Source organism: Saccopteryx leptura, chromosome 4 (genome assembly GCF_036850995.1).
Source record: "Saccopteryx leptura isolate mSacLep1 chromosome 4, mSacLep1_pri_phased_curated, whole genome shotgun sequence".
Taxonomy (NCBI): domain Eukaryota; kingdom Metazoa; phylum Chordata; class Mammalia; order Chiroptera; family Emballonuridae; genus Saccopteryx; species Saccopteryx leptura.
Genome location: NC_089506.1, coordinates 221,673,053 through 221,696,498, shown reverse-complemented (window position 1 = coordinate 221,696,498; position 23,446 = coordinate 221,673,053). Strand labels below are relative to the sequence as shown.

The following is a 23,446-nucleotide window of genomic DNA, read 5'->3' as shown; positions in this document are numbered from 1 at the left end:
AGAGGGAGGGAGGGAAGCAGAGAGGCAGGGAGGTCTATAATGTGGCCCCTCCTCTCGAGATCATGTTGATCATGTCCTAAGACTGGGGATTGGGATGGGAAAACATCAAGTGTTGGCGAGAACTTCAAGAGTAGAGGAATTTGGGGCCGGCGTACGGCACAAGAAATACCAGGTCAGATGGAGGTGGAGGCTGGCGGGTGAACAGAGAGAGCCAGCCTGCTTCAGCCTGGAAGGGAGGTCCCTTCTGTCACTTACGAGAGAAAAGTGGGGGAGAGAGAGTCCTGTCCACTGTCCCTTGTTCACCGTCACCGCTGCCCACTCAGACTTCAGCTCCAGCACATGGGGGGGAGGGGGGGGAGGTTCCCAGCCCAGCCCCTTCTGACCTGTGTTCTCACCTCCATAGGAACTTCACCCTTTTCCACCATCCAATGTACGGGAACTGCTACACGTTCAACAACAAAGAAAACGAGACCATCCACAGCACCTCCATGGGGGGCAGCGAATATGGTAAGGAAATCAGGCGCGGTGGACAACAGGGGGGATGCCTGAGCTTTCCAGGGGTGGAGGGTCTTCCCGCCTGGCCGGAACCAGGGGCAACACTTTCCCATTTCACCGTTTCCATCACCGTCTGTGTTGGTCCCTTCCTCACTGGTATCTTTGTTTGCTTGTTTGTTTGTTTTGTGACAGAGACAGAGAGAGACACAGAGAGGGACAGATAGGGAGAGAGATGAGGAGCATCAATTCTTCATTGCGGCACCTTAGTTGTTCATTGATTGCTTTCTCATATGTGCCTTGACGGGGAGGGGGACTCCAGCAGACTGAGTGACCCCTTGCTCGAGCCAGCGACCTTGGGCTCAAGCTGGTGAGCCTTGCTCAAACCAGATGAGCCTGTGCTCAAGCCGGCAACCTCGGGGTTTTGAACCTGGGTCCTCCACATCCCAGTCCGACGCTCTATCCGCTGCGCCACCACCTGGTCAGGATTCATTGGTACCTTTTCCCCCACTTTTGGACGTCTCCTCTCGACTTCTGAGAGAGCAGCCTCGACATGGCTGGGATTTCTCCTGGGAACCCACCCCGGTTTTATCTTGTCGCTGGAGTGAGAGAGGCGAGGCCGGCAACTTCCAGGGGGACGGACACCCAGATACACTGAGCAGGAGATGAGGGAGGCAAACACCGGGCCTTGGTCTTGGTGGCTGAGAGGATGGCGGATTCTGGAGCCAAAACCTTGTACACATCTCTGAAGTGGGGACGCTCATAACAGCTCTGAGGGAAGGTCGCTGAGAAGACTGGAGAGAGCGTGTGAAGCGCTTGGAATAGAACCTGACCCACTGGATGAGTCTGCTCGGGCTGTCGTGACAAAGCATCACCGATGGGGTGACTTAAGCAACAGACGTTTATGCTCCCACAGTTCTGGAGGCTGGAAACCCACGGTCAAGGTGCTGGCGGGTTTGGTGTTTGGTGAGGCCTCTCTTCCTGGCTAGCAGGTCAGCCAGCTTCTCACTGTATCCTCACGTGGCCCTTCCTCTGTGGCGTGCAGAGAGACAGAGCTTTCTCTGGTGTCTCTCCCTCTTCTTTTTCTTCCTTTTTTTTTTTCCTTTTCTTAAGTGAGAAGCAGGGAGGCAGAGAGATAGACTCCTGCATGTGCCCCAACCGGGATCTACCCAGCAAGCCCCAAATGGGGCGATGCTCTGCCCATCTGAGGTGCTGCTCTGTTGCTCAGCGACCGAGCTACTCTAGCACCTGAAGCAGAGGCCATGAAGCCATCCTCAGCACCTGGGGCCAACTTGCTCCAATTGACCATGGCTGTAGGACTAGGAGGAGGAGGAGGAGGAGGAGAGAGAGAGAGAGAGAGAGAGAGAGAGAGAGAGAGAGAGAGAGAGATTGGAGGGAAAGGGAAGGGGTGGAGAAGCAGATGGGTGTTTCTCCTGTGTGCCCTGACCGGGAATCGAACCCGGGACTTCCACACACCCGGCGAAGCTCTACCACTGAGCCAACCAGCCAGGGCTCTTCCTCTTCTTATAAGGACACCAGTCGCATGGGATTAGTGCTTACCTTGATGACTTCGTTTAACTCTCATTAGTTTCCTAAAGGCCCTGTCTCCAAATACAAGTCATATTAGGGGTTTCACCCTACGAAGGTGGGGAGAAGGGGACGCGTTCAGTTTACCACACACATAAAGCACACGGGGAGCGCCAGCTGTGGTTGTCACGGCGACGGTGGCCGCTCTTCCGCTCTCCCTGGGGCTGTCCCCTCCCCTGGTGCACCGTGTCTGCTGCCCCACACCTGAGTCTGCAGGGGAGGCAGGCCCTCCACAGCTTGCTCGGGCTCACCCACCCAGAGGGATCCCTGAGAGGTCCTAAGCAAACTGAGCGTGAGGGATGTACGGGGACACGCCCGCAGGGAAAGCCAGGTCTATGTCGTCATCGTCATCGTTGTGGAGGAAAGCCCCACCTGGACTCCTAGCCCGTGCCACCGTGCTGGCCGGCTTCCTGCCACGTCGGCAAGAAACCACCACCGAGGGCACGTACTTCAGCGGGAAGACTTGCCTGGCCTGCCTCTGCTCCTTGTGTGCTGTGTGACGTCCAGCACGTCACTTCCCCACTCTGGGCTTTGGCTCCTTTATCTGCAAATGGAAAAAAAACAAAACAAAACCAGAATTGTTGTCAATGTTCAGGGTTCCATGAAGAGGAGCCCACAAAGGAATGAGGCAGCAACAACACTGCAGGTGGAGGACCCCAATCTCCCCAGGACTGAGGAGCCTTGGTGAGAGCGGCCGTCCGATTTATTAAGCAGAAATCTGTCATCTTGCCTGAGAAACTAACAAGCAGAATCCAGTGTCCAATTTTATTATTTAGTTTGGCAAGACGGATTAGACTTCTCTTGCCCTTTCTGAGACATAGCACCATCCATCTGCTGTCTGAGTCCTGACCCGCAGAAAGCTCCAGCAGGCCACACACCCACGTCCTTGGGGCCTTCCCTGGACGCTGCGGCCTCAGTCATGCAGGCTTGGCCTCGACCTTCACTTCCTCGGGATGGGAGCAGAAAGTCCCCCGGGGCCTGGCTCTCCTCCAACAAGAATAACTCTCGGCCCTGGCCGGTTGGCTCAGTGGTGGAGTGTCGGCCTGGCGTGCAGGGGACCCGGGTTCGATTCCCGGCCAGGGCACACAGGAGAAGCGCCCATTTGCTTCTCCACCCCTCCCCCTCTCCTTCCTCTCTGTCTCTCTCTTTCCCTCCCGCAGCCGAGGCTCCATTGGAGCAAAGATGGCCCGGGCGCTGGGGATGGCTCCTTGGCCTCTGCCCCAGGCGCTAGAGTGGCTCTGGTCGCGGCAGAGCGACACCCCGGAGGGGCAGAGCATCGCCCCCTGGTGGGCAGAGCGTTGCCCCTGGTGGGCGTGCCGGGTGGATCCTGGTCGGGCGCATGCGGGAGTCTGTCTGACTGTCTCTCCCCGTTTCTAGCTTCAGAAAAGTGCAAAAAAAAAAAAAAAAAAGAATAACTCTCTACGTACAGGCTCTTCTTCGGCCCCTGGAGGCCCTGCTCACTGGCCCCCTCATTTACCAAAATCACTTGCTGAGCGTGGGGTGGATGCCAGGCCTGCGTCCAGGGGCCAGGGACGGCGCGGTGAGCAGGACAGATGCTGTGTCCCCTCACAGGGGACGTGTGTGTTAGCACAGAGGGACGGGTCACAGAGGAGCCAACAGTCACACGGACCTTGCCCAGTTACAAATCCTGCCGCGTGCCAGGCGGGAGAGAGAGGCGCCCGGGTCAGGATGGGAGTCTTGTGTAGGGACGAGAGGACCCGTGGAAAGGACCGCAGAAGGGTGTTCTGGGCACCAACCAACATAAGACCGTGAGAAGGAAGTGAGTGTGATGTGATCTAAGACCAGGGAGACCAGCGTGCTTGTGTTTGGAGCTTCTGGAAAGAAAGGGGGAGGGGGAAGGGAGAGGGAGGGGGAGGAGGCAGTGGCCTCAGGGCTTCAACTGCCCCACTCAGCCTCCTGGGTCCTACCCTGGGGCATCGCGCACAGAGAGAGGCCACCGAAGGGTTTTAGACAGGGACCTGAGCCTGTCGGGGTTCTGATTTTCAGGACGGTCCCTCTGACTGGCTGGCTGCTGGGTGCAGAGCAGACGGACGGTCGCAGGGGTGGGAAGTCAGGGCAATGATGTGGTGGGAGGCACCCCCCACGGCTCCGCCCCCCTCCCCGCCCCCGAGGGTTTCCCCAGCAGCAGACTCCGTGCTGCCCCCCCCCCCTCTGCAGGGCTCAGCAGAGCTCCCCTCTCTCAAGCACCACGCCGGGGACACTTGTCTGGGCAGGCAGGGCGGCTGTTCCCTGACAGCCAGTGAAGCCGGGGGAGTGAGGCTGTTTGTGAGCCCCTATTTCGAGCAAGGCTGGCAGGACCCCATCCCCTTGTGGGGCTTCCTGTCTGGCCTGGGCCGGTCCTCCCCTGCAGGACAATGCCTGGGCCTGCGTCTGGAGCCTCCCGAGGAGGGAGGGAGGGAGGGAGGTGGGCTGCCACAGGTGCGTTCCAGGGCCTTTCACCACAAGGAGCCACCTTGTTCCTCCCTCCCTCCCCCCAGGGCTGCAGGTCATCTTGTACATAAACGAAGAGGAGTATAACCCCTTCCTGGTGTCCTCCACCGGGGCGAAGGTGATTGTCCACCGGCAGGACGAGTACCCGTTCATCGAGGACGTGGGCACAGAGGTGGAGACCGCGATGGCCACCTCCATAGGCATGCACCTGGTAAGAGCCTCCTCGCATCTCCGGGGACTCTGGGAGAAGCGCAGATGGTTTGTTTTTTTTTTTTTTATTTTAAAGGCTGACCCATGAGGTGCAGCGGGTGGGAAAGAGTGTTGGGTTTCCAAAGGCAAGGGGTTCCCGCATTTGCCCACGGGTACCCCACCGGGTGTCCCGGTGCTTACACGACAGGTAGGCTAGGCTGTCCCTGTCTCTTCCGTGCGGGTGGACTCGGACAAGAGGCCCGTTGGGGGAAAGAAACGGAAGAAACCTTCCTCGTGCCAGAGACCAGACACCAGCGCGTACGGAGGGAGCGTGTGCTGGAAGCACGGTGTCAGGCACTTGACGGTCCCCCCGCCGTCAGTGGTTCAGATAGAGCAGGCGGACGGCTTTCTTCCGGGGCCACCGGGAGGCTCACGAGGCATGTGGACACTATTTAAAGGCGAAGAGAAGGCCGCCGGGAGCTCAGAGGTTCATGTAGCCCGCCCCCACGTCCCTTAGTTTCACCCCGTTTACCAAGAACTCCCTTCTGCCTCAAGTGTTGGGCCCTGTCCGACCTCACTCGGTGCTGAGGACACACACACCTGTCAACAGAAACGCATCCGGGCGGCGGCCTCCAGGCCTCGGGTCAGCCGTGCCCGGTGCGGGCAGAGGGTGGGCGACAAGTTCGCTGCTAGGGGGCAAGCCGTGTCTTCCGTGCTGCGTGTTTCACTCGGTTTCTGGGTGGGTGTGTTAAGCTGGGAGGCTCAGTGGTTGGTTACTCAGTGAGGCAACAAAATTTCCTTCCACTTCCGCTCCCCCCTCTCTCTCGCGCGCGCGCGCGCTCTCTAATAGAATGACTTTTTTATAATCTCTTTTTTTTTATTTCTGTTTACATTCAATATCATTTCATATGAGCGTCAGGTATACGGCACGGTGGTCAGACCATCTAGAACGAGCGTGAGAACGTGGTGAAAGGGAGGACGCACACAGAGCGAAAGACCCAAACCGCAGCGAGGGCCACGCGGGGCCGCCGTCCCCTCCATCCCTGCCCGCCGGGCGCCTTCCTCCCTCTCGCCCTTGCTGCTGGGCCTGGGCCGGCCCCGGCATCGGGCATCCTGCTCGTCAAGTCGGTATAAGCATTTCTCCAAAACTCTCTTACACCCCGCTTTCCCCGTGACCCCGATAGCTTGGCGGTGGCTCCTGTATCAGCACCCATAGACCCGCCTCCTGCTTCTTAAAGACCCAGACCCCCCGCGGCACGGACGGACGAGTTACTGAACGATGCCCTCTTCGTACGCGCTAGGTCCTTTCCCACCACAGCTCAAAGTCAGGATGTGACGTGACGCGGCGTGTGTGGGTGTGTCGGGCTGCTTCCTCGAGGTGCGTCGAAGAGCGTGCGCTCTGTGGGGCCGTCCGCCCCCTCGCCGGCCACACGGCTGGGTGGCTGGTCTTCCGCACCCTCGTCACCACGGGCATTATTAACCCACTTTTAATCTCTGCTAATCTGTCAAGACCAAAAAATGGTAGCTATTCTCATTATGACAGTCCTTAGCGGCACTATTATTATTATTTTATTATTATTATTATTATTTTTTTGTATTTTTCCGAAGCTAGAAATGGGGAGAGACAGTCAGACAGACTCCCGCATGCGCCCGACCGGATCCACCCGGCACACCCACCAGGGGCGACGCTCTGCCCCTCTGGGGGCGTCGCTCTGTCGCAACCAGAGCCACTCTAGCGCCTGGGGCAGAGGCCACAGAGCCATCCCCAGCTCCCGGGCCATCTTTGCTCCAATGGAGCCTTGGCTGCGGGAGGGGAAGAGAGAGACAGAGAGGAAGGAGAGGGGGAGGGGTGGAGAAGCAGATGGGCGCTTCTCCTGTGTGCCCTGGCCGGGAATCGAACCCGGGACTTCTGTACACCAGGCCGACGCTCTACCACTGAGCCAACCGGCCAGGGCCATTATTATTTTTTCACCTATGTGTAGAGGGGAAATTCTCCTTGAGGGCTGTCTGTTTATATCTCTGTTCATATCCAACCTTAAACGTCCCCGTTAAACTTCTCACTTTCACCCCTCACCAACTTGACCTCCAGAGCAGCGTTTTCCAAGCCTGGTTGACCATCAGCTTCCGATCTGTATCTTGTACCAAACGCCACTGGTTATTATTCTAAGAGGCAGCCAGGCTGGGAACCTCCGCTTCATAAACCTGACTCGTTCCGCATGAGTGAGAAGCCAAGAGCGTTCCCTCGAACGAGAGTAAGGCCGGGCCAGCACGACACACAGGGCTTAGCACAGCCGTGCCCGAGGGCTTCGTGGGAGGGTAGAAGGTGGCAGGGTGGGTGGGCACCGGCGCTGGTATATCCACCCATTATTTATCCATCCACCCAACCAGCGTTTTCTGAGCCCTCCTAGGACCTAGACATTGGGATCACATCGGTGTGGAAGTCCCTGTCCCTGTCCTGTGGAAACTTAGGGTCCAGCAGAGAGAACCAATGGCAAATGAGAAAGAGCACCCAGGTGGTTAATTGTAATTGTCACAGGTGCTAACGAGGAGAAAGGCAAGATGCTGGGGGGAGGCGTATCGTATCATGGGGGATGCTCGGCCAAGGGCTATTTTTAAATGGGGGACGGGGAGGTTTGGGGAGTTCAAGCAGTGCTTTCCTGAGGAAGTGACATTGGCGTGGAGACATTTCCTCTGGAATGGTGAGATTCCAGAGGACGTTGGTGGCCTCAGTGCTGCGTGGTGCCCAGGGGAAGCCATCAGGACGGGGGTCTGGGGACCCAGCCGCTCGAAGGGGCCACGTGGGTCAGGGGCTGCACTCTGGTGTGGGCAGTTTGTTCTCACACGAGCAGTTCCGTATACTCACTTGGCTGTGTGCAGGCTGATTGCCCAAGAAAAAAAAAAAAAAAGGTCTTGAGCCCCAACCTGCTCAAACTGTGGCTTTCAAGGACTTTGTGGGGCCACTGAGTCACTGGTTCTTCTGTTCACCAACTCCCGGATCGGATCGGAACGGAGGGCACGGTGAGCCAGCCTTTCCCGAGCAGTTTTATCCGCCGGCTGGAGCAGGGGCTGGGATCTGCAGTCACAGTCTTACCTGAGCCCTTCGCTGTGTCCTGCCTTCCGCCTCTCACGGCATCTGCGGACCGGACCGGGGGTTGGGGGGGGGGGGTTGGGGGGGGGACGACAGTGACGAGAGCTGAGAATCAAGGCCAGGAACCGAGGGATTCCGCCTTCTGGTTCTCTGCTGCAAGCTCAGAAAATACCCACCACATTGTTTAGCCAATGTTCTCTTTACCAATGGTGGGTCAACAGAGACTTGGGTGGGTTTTCTGTTCTGCCTAATTTGAGATGTACAAAATGCAAGCTACAGAGCTGGGTCAGGCAGCTGCAGTGTGATTTATGAGCATTTAACAACAACAAGAAAAAAAAACAAAAACCCAGGGATTACTGAGAGGTCAGTTGGGAGTCACTAAGAATAAGTTCAAACAAGGTAGACTTCCTTCCTTTCTTATTTATGTTTTATTTGTTTTTTGGATGGGCATGTTAAGCTGGTCGACTCAGTGGCTGGTTAATCAGGGAGTTCACAAAATTTCTTTCCTTCATGGAGGAACTGTGTGGCCAAAGCACTGGATATTCAGAGATGACCACATCATCAGAACACCTGCCTTTAAAGGTCTTAGCTTTAAGACAATACACGTTTGCAATGCGGTTCTTAGCTCTGTGGGAACAGACACCTTCCCTGTCTTGTCCACAGGTGCAGTTCTTGGGCAGATAGTATAAGTGATGGATGGATGGATGGATGGATGGATGGATGGATGGATGGATAGATGGATGGATGGATGGATGGATAGATGGATGGATGGATGGATGGATGGCAGCCCAGACAGAAGCTGTTGGTGAAGGCTTTCTAGACGACAGATTCGTGAAGGACGAGGATCAGTAAGCACTATCCGGGCAGGACAGTCCAGACAAAGGGCACAGCAGTAACCAAGAGGTCACAGAAAGGATTGTAAGCCGTGTAACGAAATCTTCTGAAACATCCCCTTGGCTGAGTGTAATCAGGATACTGCAAGCAGCCCATTTATAGTCATTCTAGAGAGAAGCGATAAGCATCTCAGCGGAGGCCACGGCAGCGGGGAGGCCATGAGCAGAAGTGAAGAGATTTGAGAGAGATTACAACAGGAGGCAGCAGAGCTCGACAACCAAGGTCAGAGAGGAAGGGCCAGGGTGGGGGGAGTCAGGCTGATATTCAGGTTCTGGCTGGGGCCGTGGGGTGGATGGAGGTGGCAGGCTCAAAACTAGGGCCTGCAAGAGGAGGGGGAGGTCTGGGGGAGAAGACAGATGACCGCTTCCTTCCGGGACATACCCAGGTGGTTGTGCCTTTGGGGAGCCAGGTGGAGGCGTCCAGGAAGCAGCTGAGGCCGGGGCTAGTGGGCAGCATCACTCCGGACTTGGAAGTAAGCACCATCTCCCCCCCCCCCCCCGGAACCTGAACTGGAACAGCCCTGTTTAAAGTCTGAGCAGAGAGAAAACAGGCAAACAGAGGCAGAGGAGTCGAGGCAGAAGCCGGGAGGAGTCGGTATCGGACGAATCGAGGAACAGAGTCTCAAGGAAGGTGTGAGCTGAGGGGTCAGCTGCAGCTGAGCGGTCAAGCAAGAGAAAGGACGAGAGGTGGTTGTTCTCTGGGTCTGGCAGCCCAGCAGTCACCGCGGTGCTTTGCCGCGGAGGTTCTCAGCGGAGGAAGTAGAACAGAAACCTAAGTACAATGGGGCTGGGAAGAGGGGACCGCTCCCCTGAGGGCGTGGCGCCAGCCCCAGAGGGGTGGGGGTTTCTCTGTCACCACAAACCCCACTGCACAGCCTCGTCCTAGAGCTCGTGCACACTTCTTCACACGAGCGCAGGCGCAAGAGGGAGTAAGCGCTCAAACTCCAGAGCCGGACGGCTGGGGTTGAAACCCCGGCGTGGCACCGTGGCTGTGTCATCTCTGTGTGCGTCTCAAACCCCAGCGTGGCACCGTGGCTGTGTCATCTCTGTGTGCGTCTCAAACCCCGGCGTGGCACCGTGGCTGTGTCATCTCTGTGTGCGTCTCAAACCCCAGCGTGGCACCGTGGCTGTGTCATCTCTGTGTGCGTCTCAAACCCCGGCGTGGCACCGTGGCTGTGTCATCTCTGTGTGCGTCTCAAACCCCGGCGTGGCACCGTGGCTGTGTCATCTCTGTGTGCGTCCCGGCGACTCGCTCTGTAGAATGGGGGTGAAGTAAACCGACTCAGTTCCTGGGCTGGTGAGCATTCCGCTGAGTTAATTCATGTGGAGCAACGAGAGCCAAGCTTGGCCTGTAGGGAGTGCGCCTTAAATATCGAGTATTGCTCTATGCATTTTATGTTAAAGAGAAAAAGATGTGAAGAAAAGGAAAAATAAAGGGAAAAGGGGTTGAAGAAGTTCCCTCTTGTCCTTTGTGATCCTCCTCCCCCCTTCATGAGTCCAGAGACATCGATCTCTTTCTTTTTTCTTTTTTTTCCAAGTGAGAGGAGGGGAGATAGAGAGACAGACTCCCACATGTGCCCCCAAACCAAGCTATTTTTAACACCTGAGGTGGAGGCTCCAGAGAGGCACCTTCAGCACCTGGAACCGATGTGCTCGAACCAATGGAGCCTTGGCTGCGGGACGGGAAGAGAGAGAGAGAGAGAGAGAGAGAGGAAGGAGAGGGGGAGGGGTGGAGAAGCAGATGGGCGCTTCTCCTGTGTGCCCTGGCCGGGAATCGAACCCGGGACTTCCACACGCTGGGATGATGCTCTACCACTGAGCCAACCGGCCAGGTCCTGATCTCTTTCCTCTTTAGAAAGAGCACACTAATGACTGGCCACATGCGTTGCAAATACCTTCCCCAGCTTGTGTTTTCCTTTCAGATTTCCCTGGGCTACTGTTTCACACACAGAATCATCGAATGTTTACATACTCCAATCTTGGGTGTAGTCACAATGTTTATGGAGGATTTTCCCTCTTTGAGGTCAGATCCTGAGCTGAGTTTCCTTCTAGTTATGGTATTATTTCGTTTCATATCTTAACCCACTAGATTTTCTTTTTCCCTCCCTGCAGGAGATGAAGTAGAGGTAGAATTTTGACTTCCTCCTAATAGTTAATAGTCCTCACTTCACAGACGGGGGTCACTGTTTCCTTCTCCACTGATTAGACCTGTACACTTCATCCTACACAGATGCGTTTTATGAATTCATTGCAATATAAAAACAGAACAAAAGAAAAAAAAGAAAGACTCGAATCACCCCTCATTCCATCTCAGGCGCCCGCAGCACCTGGGATTTCCCTGGCACACACCTTGTCAGACGTCAGCTGAGGAGTCCGGCACACCTGCCACCCTCCCCCAGGATTCTCAGAATGACCTGGGTTGATAGAGACGGGTCCTGTTTCCCACGCACACACACACGTGCACACCTACACGGAACCACACCTACACGTACCTGTGCGTGCACATACACACATGTGCTCGTACACAGACGTGTGGGCATGCTCACATATCTATGCACACAGCTTGCACCCGCTCTCTCTCTCTCACACACACACACACACACACACCCAGTCTCGTTTTTGTGTCTCTCCCGAGAACACGAGCCAGGGTGTGTCCCCACCCTGCACAGATGAGCAGTTCTTAGAAGTTGACTGTGGACTGTGGCAAAGGGGGAAAGCAGGAAGGAGGGAGGGAGGGAGGGAGGGAGGGAGGGAGGGAGAGAAGGGAAGAAGGGAGGGAGGGAGGGAGGGAGGGAGGGAAGGAAGGGAGAAGGGAAGAAGGGAGGGAGAGAGGGAGGGAGGGAGGGAAGGGAAGGGAAGAAGGGAGGGAGAGAGGGAAGGAGGGAGAGAAGGAAGGAGGGAGGAAGGGAGGGAAGGAGGAAGGGAGGGAAGGAGGGAGGGAGGGAGAGAGGGAAGGAGGGAGAGAGGAAAGGAGGAAGGGAAGGAGGGAGGGAGGGAGGGAGGGAGAAAGGGAAGGAGGGAGAGAGGAAAGGAGGAAGGGAAGGAGGGAAGAAGGGAGGGAAGGAGGGAGGGAGGGAGAGAGGGAAGGAGGGAGAGAGGAAAGGAGGAAGGGAAGGAGGGAAGAAGGGAGGGAAGGAGGGAGGGAGGGAGAGAGGGAAGGAGGGAGAGAGGAAAGGAGGAAGGGAAGAAGGGAGGGAAGGAGGGAGGGAGGGAGAGAGGGAAGGAGGGAGAGAGGAAAGGAGGAAGGGAAGGAGGGAAGAAGGGAGGGAAGGAGGGAGGGAGGGAGAGAGGGAAGGAGAGAGGGAGGGAAGGAAGAAGGGAAGGAGGGAAGAAGGGAAGGAAGGAGGAAGGGAGGTAGGAAGGGAAGGAAGGAGGAAGGGAGGGAAGAAGGGAGGAAGGGAGGGAAGGAGGAAGGGAGGGAAGGAGGGAGGAAGGGAGGGAAGGAGGAAGGGAAGGAAGAAGGAAGAGAGGGAAGGAGGAAGGGAGGGAAGGAGGAAGGGAGGGAGGCAAGGCTGTGTCCAAGTTCATCGCCCTGAGGCTTTGAGTAGTGCAAGACCTTCGTGTCACTCAAAATAGTTCACTTGCCCTTGTGGCTTCAGAAGCAGCCTGCGTCAGCCAGGCGCCGAGCCTGCTAAGCGCCCTCTTGCCCTCAGAAAGCATGAAGATCCAGAGCTGAGTCTCCCGGTCGCATTCCCTGGTAGAGCTCCTGGGCTGGCCCCCCAGGGAGAAGGAGCCCCAGCCGCCTCTGCTGGTGACACACCGCTGTGCCCAGACCCTGTCGCCTCCTCCGTGCGATGCCAAGGTGGTTGTGTACCCCCCGCCAGGAGGGCAGCGCTCAGAGCTGTTCCTGGTCTCTCAGACAGGACAGCTGACGTGGCTCCACGGGACATGGGGGCTCTACGGGACATGGGGGCTCCAGGCACAACAGCCCAAGGAGCCTGCTGTTTGGCCTCTCGGCTCCCGGGGGCCCGGCCCCGCCCTGGCACGTACCAGAGGCCCTGAGCCTGTTTGCTCCCCAGCTATTAGAGGAATGGAGTCCGTCTGTCTGTCCTGTCCCGACCCAGAAGGACACTCACCCTTTATTGTTAGTGAGAACGGGAGGTTGCGGGGCAAAGCGGAGGCCTGCCTGCCTCCCTGCCTGTCTGTCTTGTCTGTCTGTCTGTCTGTCTGCGATCGGGATCGGATCTGTTGGGGTGGGTCCCCTGGGGAAGAGAGGAGACCAGACGGCCCCTTGGCCCTTGGCTTCTGCTGTTGAAATATTTTTATTTATTTTTAATTTATTTTTTTAATTTTTATTTATTCATTTTAGAGAGGAGAGGGAGAGACAGAGAGAGAGAGAGAGAGAGAAAGAGAGAGAGAGAGAAGGGAGGGAGGAGCTGGAAGCATCAACTCCCATATGTGCCTTGACCAGGCAAGCCCAGGGTTTTGAACCGGCGACCTCAGCATTTCCAGGTCGACGCTTCATCCACTGCGCCACCACAGGTCAGGCTGTTGAAGTATTTTTAAGTCAACACTGTTGGTTGCGCCTGACGTCCCTGCCACCCACTGAGGGAGGCTGCCAGGCCAGCAGGTGGATTACAGCACAAACCGAAAGAGGTTCTAGCCACAAACTGCTCGATCTCCCCCCGCCCCCCCCCAATGATCTTTCTCTCTATCCAGACACCCTTCAGAGAAAAAGCATCTGTCTCCCATTTTTCTTTATCCCCATTCTCAGAAAACAAAAACAAAACAAAAAAAATTGTACACACCAACAAGCACCCTGGAACCTTAGCTATAAGGAGGTCACAAGTCATACTGTCCCCCCCCCCCCCCCGGAGACATCGTCCTCTCTTTTTCCTTCCTTAGCTGGTCTGGGTTGTTTGTTCACAGTGACGGACACTAAGCCAGAGCCGAATGTAGAAAAGCACAGAACACAGAGTGTGACCAGGCTCTGGACCTGCCGGGGCCGGTGTGCTTCCTCTGGCCAGGGTGTCGTCTTCTCCTCTGCTGGGCCCTCCTGGGCGCTAAGAAAGTCCACTTTTCCAAGTCCATTTCTGGGGGTCAGGAGACAAGCGGGTGGGAACGGGCCGTCCCTGGGACAGAGTCCCACGCAGCGTGGTCGCTGACCCCTCCCGGGGGGATTCTCCAGGGGCTTCTGACCACCCTTCTGCAAACAGTCCGTGCTTCTCCGCACGGGGTGTAGGCGGTGGCGGGGTTGGGCCGGGGCCTCCTGCTCGGACTCCGTGGCCAGCGGCTTCTCCCCCTTTGCCGCGTGGCCTTCCGGGCTCCCTCTTGTCCTCGTGGCTCCTTCCTCCGCCGCGTCCGCTTCCTCCGCCGCCGCGTCCGCTTCCTCCGCCGCGTCCGCTTCCTCCGCCGCGTCCGCTTCCTCCGCCGCGTCCGCTTCCTCCGCCGCGTCCGCTTCCTCCGCCGCGTCCGCTTCCTCCGCCGCGTCCGCTTCCTCCGCCGCGTCCGCTTCCTCCGCCGCCGCGTCCGCTTCCTCCGCCTCTTGGCACGGCCGGCTCTTTCCTCTATCCCGTGTGGAGCCGACACGGCCCTTTCTCGAAGGTACCTTCCCTCGCCCCTCCGATGCCTCCAGCCTCTCTGCCCAGTCCCGTGGGTCACTGTCCCAGTCATCTTAGTTGTTTATTTGCTCTTTTTACCATCTGTCTCCCCCCTGAGAACGTAAACTCCATGAGCACAGGGAGTTCGTCTGTTTCCATCATTCTTGATTCTGCAGGGCCTAGAATAGCCCCAGGCACCTAGTAGGTGCTCAATAAATAGCTGTGAAATGAATGACTAAATGCTGTTTCAGCTCCCGGGGGCTGTGGGCAATGCCCACCTCCCCCCTCATCCCTCCCTCTGCCCCCCCCACCTGGATCCTGAGGCAGGAGGCACCCCCCTCATCCCCGCCTCTGCCCCCCCCACCTGGATCCTGAGGCAGGAGGCACCCCCCTCATCCCTCCCTCTGCCCCCCCACCTGGATCCTGAGGCAGGAGGCATCCCCCCTCATCCCTCCCTCTGCCCCCCCCGGATCCTGAGGCAGGAGGCACCCCCCTCATCCCTCCCTCTGCCCCCCCCACCTGGATCCTGAGGCAGGAGGCATCCCCCCCTCATCCCTCCCTCTGCCCCCCCCCCACCTGGATCCTGAGGCAGGAGGCATCCCCCCCCTCATCCCTCCCTCTGCCCCCCCCCCACCTGGATCCTGAGGCAGGAGGCATCCCCCCCTCATCCCTCCCTCTGCCCCCCCCCACCTGGATCCTGAGGCAGGAGGCATCCCCCCCTCATCCCTCCCTCTGCCCCCCCCCACCTGGATCCTGAGGCAGGAGGCATCCCCCCCCTCATCCCTCCCTCTGCCCCCCCCCACCCGGATCCTGAGGGAGGAGGCATCCCCCCTCATCTCTCCCTCTGCCCCCCCCCGGATCCTGAGGCAGGAGGCACCCCCCCTCATCCCTCCCTCTGCCCCCCCACCTGGATCCTGAGGCAGGAGGCATCCCCCCTCATCCCTCCCTCTGCCCCCACCTGGATCCTGAGGCAGGAGGCACCCCCCCTCATCCCTCCCTCTGCCCCCCCCCACCTGGATCCTGAGGCAAGAGGCACCCCCCCTCATCCCTCCCTCTGCCCCCCCCCACCTGGATCCTGAGGCAGGAGGCATCCCCCCCTCATCCCTCCCTCTGCCCCCCCCCACCTGGATCCTGAGGCAGGAGGCACCCCCCTCATCCCTCCCTCTGTCCCCCCACCTGGATCCTGAGGGAGGAGGCACCCCCCCTCATCCCTCCCTCTGCCCCCCCACCTGGATCCTGAGGCAGGAGGCACCCCCCTCATCCCTCCCTCTGCCCCCCCACCTGGATCCTGAGGCAGGAGGCATCCCCCTCATCCCTCCCTCTGCCCCCACCTGGATCCTGAGGCAGGAGGCACCCCCCTCATCCCTCCCTCTGGCCCCCCACCTGGATCCTGAGGCAGGAGGCATCCCCCCTCATCCCTCCCTCTGCCCCCCCCACCTGGATCCTGAGGCAGGACGCAGAGCTGAATAGTGTCCTGCTGTCGTTACAGACGGAGTCCTTCAAGCTGGGCGAGCCCTACAGCCAGTGCACAGAGGACGGCAGCGACGTGCCCATCAAGAACATCTACAATGCCGTCTACTCCCTCCAGGTAAACGCGCTGCAGGGGACACCCAGCCCCCGGGGGTGCCCTGGACCCAGAAGAGAAAAGTGAGAGATGGGCTGGGGTGGGTCTGGGGCCAGGAACTCGGGTGAGGATCCCTGGGGTTCATCCAGACACCTCTAGAACAAACGACGCTGGCTGGTTCCGTCCCCTTCAGTCCGTCTGTAACCGGAGCCGGATGGATTCACTGGGGTTTGCCCGGGACACAGCCCATGGCCGAGACAGGCCCACTTCCTACAAAAGGGCCTTGGCCGGAGAGGGAGGGACGGTCGCAAAGCCGTCTGGGACAGGCACTGGCTGAGAAGTCCCGAGCTTGGCCAGCAGGCCTGCGCGTGCCCCTCGCTGGCCGGTGGCCCTGGGCAAGATGTGCCACCCTCGACCATCACCAGGCAGGTTGGATTCAATCAGACCCCTTCTGGGCTGTACACCTGGTTTCTTTCTGGCCCGGATGGTGTTTTCACAAGGAAAAAAAAAAAACAAATAAAAAAACCCCACAAGATCAGGCCGGTCGGTTTTAACAAGGAGTGGGTCCTGTGCTCCCCACCAGCCCAGCCCCTCATGGACGGCCGACATCACAGCCCCTGCCGTGTCTGAGTTTGCCACCCTTGAGTGCGGTCCTCTGCCTTGTCGCATCTTCTCCAAGTCTGGGGTTCACCGCCCTGGGGGTGCCCCGAGTGTCAGTGAGAATCATCCCAGCAGAAGGGACCAGGAGCCCCTCTACTGAGCCCTCTGCTGACGTCAGAGCTGGTGGGGACACTCAGTGGAAAGAGACTCTTAGTCGAGGAACGTCCGCTTGTAAGAATAAGAGAGGCAAGCAAACTGAGGTCAAGACCAAAAAAAAAAGGAAAGAAAAAAAACTCAGCTTATTGGAAAGACGGTCCTGTCCTAGAGAATATCCAGTGAGAGACGTGTACAAACCCCTTACATGTATCAATGTGCTCCGTGCTCAAAGATGAAGAAACTGGCGCTGGCCGGTGGCTCTCTGGATAGAGCATCGGCCTGGCATGTGGAAGTCCCGGGTTCGATTCCCGGCCAGGGCACACAGGGGAAGCGCCCATCTGCTTCTCCATCCTTCCCCCTCTCCTTCCTCTCTCTCTCTCTCTTCTCCTCCCTCAGCCAAGGCTCCACTGGAGCAAAGTTGGCCCGGGCGCCGAGGACAGCTCCATGGCCTCGCCTCAGGCGCTGAAATAGCTCTTGGTTGCCAAGCAACGGAGCAGTGGCCCCAGACGGGGTTGCTGGGTGAATCCCGGTCAGGCAGGGCAGTGCAGGAATCTGCCTCATTGTCTCCCCTCCTCTCACCTTAAAAAAAAAAAATGAAGAAAATAATGCACCAGAGAGGCTAAGTCACTTCCCTGAAGTCACACAGCTGGGAGGTGGCAAAGGTGGGATTTATTTATTTATTTATTTTACAGAGAGAGAGAGTCAGAGAGAGGGATAGACAGGGACAGATAGGAACAGAGAGAGATGAGAAGCATCAATCATTAGTTTTTCGTTGCAACACCTTAGTTGTTCATTGATTGCTTTCTCATATGTGCCTTGACCACGGGCCTTCAGCAGACTGATTAACCCCTTGCCCGAGCCAGCGACCTTGGGTCTAAGCTGGTGAGCTTTGCTCAAACCAGATGAGCCCGCGCTCAAGCTGGCGACCTCGGGGTCTCGAACCTGGGTCCTCCGCATCCCAGTCCAATGCTCTATCCACTGCGCCACTGCCCGGTCAGGCGAAAAGGTGAGATTTGAACTCAGGTAGCTGCCTTCAGAGCCCCTGCCATTAGCTCGTACACTCTAAGCTTCTTGGGTAGCGTGGTAGCTTATGACCCCCCAGGATCCCGGTGGAGGGCTTGGACCTGCGAGTGGGACAGTTGGGGACCGTGTTCCTCTCTGTTTCTTGGCGTCTGCTGCGGCTCTCCCACTTCTCTCTGGGTCGGCGCTCCCACGATGGGAAAGTGTCCACTCCAGCCCCATCACCACCTCTCCATTCGTCTAAATTCTCCATACATGTTCTAGCTCGGTCTCTTTGGAGTCAGGGGACCGCCTCTGGCCCACTGGGCTGTGACCTAAAGGGCATATTTATGGGGTCTTCCAAGGCCGTGGGACGATGGCCATCTGGGCGGGGGCGTGTGCGGGGAGGGGCTCCCCAGTCCCCAGCCCCCCGCCTGCGGGGAGATTAACGGAGTCGCCTGGCCTCCTCTTTCAGATCTGCCTCCACTCGTGCTTCCAGACGAAGATGGTGGAGAGGTGTGGGTGCGCCCAGTACAGCCAGCCTCTGCCCCCGGCCGCCAACTACTGCAACTACCAGCAGCACCCCAACTGGAGTGAGTGAGACCGCCCCAGCCGTGCCCCCCGCCCCCAGCCTGTGCTCAGCACGCCCAGGCCCCGCCCCCAGCCTGTGCTCGGCACGCCCAGGCCCCGCCCCCAGCCTGTGCTCGGCACGCCCAGGCCCCGCCCCCAGCCTGTGCTTGGAACGTCCAGGCCCCGCCCCCACGGCCCCTTTTTCTGAGGGCAGTATTGGGAGAGAGGTGTAGAGATGTTAAGCCGAGTTTAAGTCCCGTCCTCCAGCCTGGCTTGAGTGATACTTTTTCCATGAAAGACCAAATGCTACAGCCCAGCCTTTGCCAAGAGCTCTGTCCACACTCCAGGAGACAAGAACTATTGATAGGACCCTTTCACGGAATGGGTCATTGAGGCTCAGGAAGGTTAAACAGCCTGCCCAAGGCCACACAGCGAGGGAGCAACAGAGCCCAAACCAAGGACTGCCTGCCCACCCCCCCCAACTCGTGTCCCTATCCACCGTCATGTCACACAGCAGCGTGTGTGTCCAGGGAGGCAGGTTTGTAAGGTGTGGCAGGAGAACTTTCACAGAGACCATGGGGGCACCACTGGAGACGTCCCACCCCCAGGAAGGGCTGTGTGTCCCCAGTGCTCATGCTGCCCCGTCCCTTGTCCCCCAGTGTACTGCTACTATGAACTGCACCAGGCCTTTGTCCGGGAACAGCTGGGCTGCCAGTCCGTGTGCCGGGAAGCCTGCAGGTCAGTGCCCCTGAGAGGGACGGGTGAGCAGGGCAACGCTGGCCTGGGCCGGCCACGCTCACTCTGTGCCCTCCACCCTTAGCTTCAAGGAGTGGACGCTAACCACCAGCCTGGCACAGTGGCCGTCGGTGGTTTCCGAGGTCAGTCCTTCCGCCCCCTCCCCTCTTCCTCCTGCGGCTCCTCAGCCTGGGTGCCCGGCTGTGTCCTCTGCCCTCGGGGGTGACACCAGGGAGGCCCGGGGCGGGGGCAGGGGTGGGGGCGGGGGCTGAGGGCCAGGGGCAGACGGTGTTCCCCAGGGCAACACCTTTTTTCTCCATCGCAGAAATGGTTGTTGCGCGTTCTCACTTGGGACCAAGGCCAGCAAATAAAGAAAAAGCTCAACAAGTAAGTTGATCACACGGTTTCCTTTGCTCTGTCCGGGGCCTCAGCCTCCTCACTTGCTTCCTCATCGCCAAACTCTCTCCTTCCCATTCACTCGTCGCTTGATTCCACAAAGATTTATTGAGCTTGTGTCCTGAGCCCGGCCCTGCTCTTGGCCCGGGGCTCTCGAATGCTCTGACCACGAGGCACAGTATAAAAACACCTCTCCGTGTGGCCCACCCAGTGTGCGACAGCAATAGAAGTCTCGGGGAAACAGCGCGTCCTGCGTACACGCGTTCGGGCAGGTTTTCAGATGCGCGCTCTGAGAGCCAAACCGATGGCTCCCAATTCCGAACGACTAGTGCTCAGATCATCGATGCTAATGTTGACTATCTCTGTGGACGCACGATGGTACTTTCTATTCCGTTTCACTTGGAGAGAGGCACTGGTAACAGCCCAGTCCATTTATTCATGGTTTTCTGATCTGTCTTGACCTCGTTGGAAAAATACTCCACTGAGCCTTGCACTTGTAATCCCGTGTGCATTTTCCACATCGAAATTCACTTCCAAGGGACCTTTAGCAAAAATCAGCCAGGCCGCTGTTCAGGGGCCTCAGCAGATGAAGGCAAAGATGGGGTGGCAGGGCCTGACCGCTGATGATACAGTGGATGAAGTGTCCACCCGAAATGCTGAGGTCACTGGTTTGAAACCCCGAGGTCGCTGGCTCTGAGTGCGGGCTCATCAGCGCGGGGGTCGCTGGCTTGAGCAGGGGATTGTCCACATGATCCCAAAGCTCACCAGCTTGAGCCTAGAGGTCGCTGACATGGAACGCCCAAGGTCGTGGGCTTGAGCACAAGGGGACACTGGCTTGACCCCAGTCAAGGCACAGACGAGAAGCAGTCGAGGTACCACTGGAGTGAAAGCAACTACGAATTGATGTTTCTCACCTCTCTCTCCCTTCCTGTCTTGTCTCTCTCCGTCTCTCTCTCCATAAGAAAAAAAAAAAGATTGGGGAGCAGGGAGGTTGCACGTGAGCTCACATCTCTGTGGGCCATCCCGTCTCCACAGTGCCCAGCGCCAGGCCTGGCCCAGTGGGAGCCGGTCTGGTGCCTCCAACGTGGACTCGCTGTTTTGTGCCAGGTGCTTTGTGAGTGCTGGGCTACCCTGTTGACTAAGCAGACACGAGCCCTGCCCCCAAGATGCTTACAATCTAGCGATAAAGGTAGACTTCGACCCAGCAAAGTGCCTTCAACCGGCACTGCAAATCAGCGACTCCCAAGGCCGAATTGAGCTCCATCCACACAAGTAACTCCCAACATGTCCAAGCTTTCTCTGAGATGCCCAAAGTTCTGGCAACGGCAGACCCTCTGTTCTTGCCTGGTGCCAGAGAGCTTCCTCCTGGGGTAAGCGTGAACTTTCCAGCTTGCCACGGTCCTGTCAGGAGGCAACCCAGTCCCAACAATGGTGTCAGGGCACGGACTTTAAAGTCAGAGCCCCCTAGGTTTGAACACTGGCGCTGCCCAGTCTGAGCTGTGTCGTCTTGAGCAAGTTGCTGACCGATGCCTGTCTTCGTTTTCCGTGTCGGCGAAATGGGGACGGTTAGAACCACCTGGGTCATAAGGGTGGTGCGTGTTCAGTGAGCTGATTGAGCCAGAGGCCAAAGGCTCTTGGAACAGAGCTTGGCAACATAGGAAGTGTCTAATAAAACATTCGCTGCTCTAATGATTACTATCATCATTCCCTTCTACCCAGCCTACCTCGCTCATTCACCTCACCTGCCCGTCTCTTGAGATTGCAATCAAACAATCACAAATGTCCAGGTTTACTGTAAAGAGCAGGGTGCTAGGAGAGGATCAGTGGGTGGCCTGACGAGTCGGGAGGTTGGGAAGTGGTTTTTGAGCCATGAACGGCCCGAGCAGCCAGCCCAGGCTGGAGCTGTGCCCGGGCGCAGAAGGGGCGTCACGGGCCAGGCCCTGGTCCCTGGGAGACAGATCCTGGTGCAGCTCCGGGCACCCAGCTCACCCGGCTCTGTCCGCTGGGATTTCTGCAGGACCGACCTGGCCAAGCTCTTGATCTTCTACAAGGACTTAAACCAGAGATCCATCATGGAGAGCCCCGCCAACAGCGTGAGTAGCTCCCTTCCCGCCCCGCCCGGGGTCCGCATGTGTGCCCGTCCGCCCGTTCTCAAGGAGCAGAGTCAGATCGGGGAGCAGGGGGGTCTAGTCTGAGCTACTGGGGGCACCCCAGGCCCACGCCAGCCAGGCCTTGGCCCAGAGCGGGCAGAGGAAGAGGGACAGGAAGCCTGCCTACTTCCTTCTCCACACCCGCTCAGGGCCAGGGCTGGCCGGTGGCTCTCCTGGGAACCGAGGTCCCTGCATGAGGCCAGCGTGGGGGGCATCGTCCTGATGGTGGGGCTCGGCCTCTCCTCTTGCAGGTCGAGATGCTTCTGTCCAACTTCGGGGGCCAGCTGGGCCTGTGGATGAGCTGCTCCGTCGTCTGCGTCATCGAGATCATCGAGGTCTTCTTCATCGACTCTCTCTCCATCGTGGCCCGCCAGCAGTGGCAGAAGACCAGGAAGTGGTGGGCCCAGAGGCAGGCGTCCAGCGTCCCGCAGGCTGCCCACGGCCACCGCGGCCGGGACAACCCGGTCCTGGACCTCGACGACGACCCGCCCACCTTCACCTCCGCCTTGCGCTTGCCTCCGGCCCCGGGGGCTCAGGTGCCCGGCACGCCGCCTCCCACATACAACACCCTGCACTTAGAGAGGGCCTTCTCCAACCAGCTCACGGACACTCAGGTGCCGGCCGAGTCCTGAGGCTTGGTGTGGATGAGAGATCCAGCCAGCACCGCCAGTCACGGTCTGAGACCTGGGACCCGTCTCCTGCCCGCAGAGGGGACCCTCCGCACCCACTCTGGGCTTTTGAGAGACACCGACTCCAAGTCCGCTTTGTACAACAAGACGGGGCCCCTTTGGGCCCTGCCCGGCCGCACTCAGAGCCGTCCTGACGAGACAGGTCCTGTGGCACACACCCTTCCCGCCTGGGCCCCAGAGAGAGATGGGGCCGAGGACGTGGTGCCCGAGGGAGCTAGCTCTCTGCCAGGACTTGGGAAAGACCGCTAAGCCTTCGGCCCAGGCTGTGACCTTCCGCAGGCACGGAGGCCTGACAGGGCGGGCTGGGGCCAGCGTAGGAGAGAGCTTCAGCCCCGGGGGCTGGAGCTGATGAAATGAGACATTTTTTTAGTCGCTGACATGGAAGCAATGTCTCTCCTCAGGGCCGGGGAGTTGGCTCGAGGTCCTTAGAGCGTGTGGAAGGGAAGAGGGTGCAGTTGGGGGAGGCCCGAGGATGTGACAGTGGGCTGTCCCTCTGGGAGCAGGGCTGGGGTCACCTTCTGGGCAGCAAAGCCAGTGCCTTGGGCCCCTTCCCCCGGCAGAGAGTAGCCAGTTGGTGGGCATTGCTGGACGCTGCTGTCCAGTGGCCGCCCGAGGCCTAAAGGACTTTATCCTGATAAGCCAGCTGTTCTTCCTGCAAGGTAGACCCTCCACCGGCCAGCCAGCCCCTGCAGACAGCCCTGCCTCCGTCCCCCACCCCCCACCCCCGACGCGATCGTTGCTGGTTGTATGAAGAGCTGGGGCTCAACGTCAGCCCAGGCACGGAGCGCTGGGTGCGACCCTGAGCTCGTCCCGCTTAGCGTGGGGGGACCGATAGATAGATACTAGGACACCTCAGGTCAAACCCCGTGGATCGCCCGTGACCTAACGATGGGGCGGTATTTTCTCCCCTCGACTTCACAACGGTTAAAAGATATTGAAAGAGAAATATTTTGTGACTCATGCAAATTGTACGAGATTCAGATTTCCGGGTCCGTGAATAAAATTCTATTAGAACACAGCCACGCCTCTTCCTTCTTCCTGTCCGTGTTCGTCCGCGGCGCGTGTGTGCTCGGCCGCGGGCCCACCAAGCCGACCCTGCCGACTCTCCGGCCTCTTACAGAAAATAAATCATAAGCTGCCAGCCCCCCTGGGTGGGTGCATTCGGTCCGTAGGAAGATCCCATTTCATGGGTAAAGAAACGGAGGCGTGGGGAAGGTGGCGCAGGTGAGCTGCGGGCGACTCCGGGCCGTTTGACTCGGAGCCTGGGCCCTTTGGATCACGCCGCCGGCACTCGGCATCCAGTCCGCGCCGGAGCCTCTGAAGCTCGGCGTTGGTCAGCAGGCGGCG

The 23,446-nt window shown here is 58.5% G+C and overlaps 1 protein-coding gene across 2 annotated transcripts in view; it reads left to right on the top strand.

Moving 5' to 3' along the window:
* Nucleotides 1–23,117, top strand: part of SCNN1G (sodium channel epithelial 1 subunit gamma) — a 28,235-nt gene extending 5,118 nt beyond the window's left edge. The window contains exons 4-13 of one of the 2 annotated variants that reach the window (XM_066383409.1): nt 404–507; nt 4,578–4,741; nt 9,087–9,173; nt 15,730–15,828; nt 18,035–18,152; nt 18,789–18,867; nt 18,950–19,007; nt 19,190–19,251; nt 21,278–21,353; nt 21,662–23,117. In XM_066383409.1, coding sequence (XP_066239506.1) covers nt 404–507; nt 4,578–4,741; nt 9,087–9,173; nt 15,730–15,828; nt 18,035–18,152; nt 18,789–18,867; nt 18,950–19,007; nt 19,190–19,251; nt 21,278–21,353; nt 21,662–22,042 — 1,228 coding nt within the window. In that variant the 3' untranslated portion in view covers nt 22,043–23,117. The remainder of the gene's footprint in view (nt 1–403; nt 508–4,577; nt 4,742–9,086; nt 9,174–15,729; nt 15,829–18,034; nt 18,153–18,788; nt 18,868–18,949; nt 19,008–19,189; nt 19,252–21,277; nt 21,354–21,661) is intronic. The other variant, XM_066383411.1, reaches the window with a different exon arrangement.
* Nucleotides 23,118–23,446: the final 329 nt, after the last annotated feature.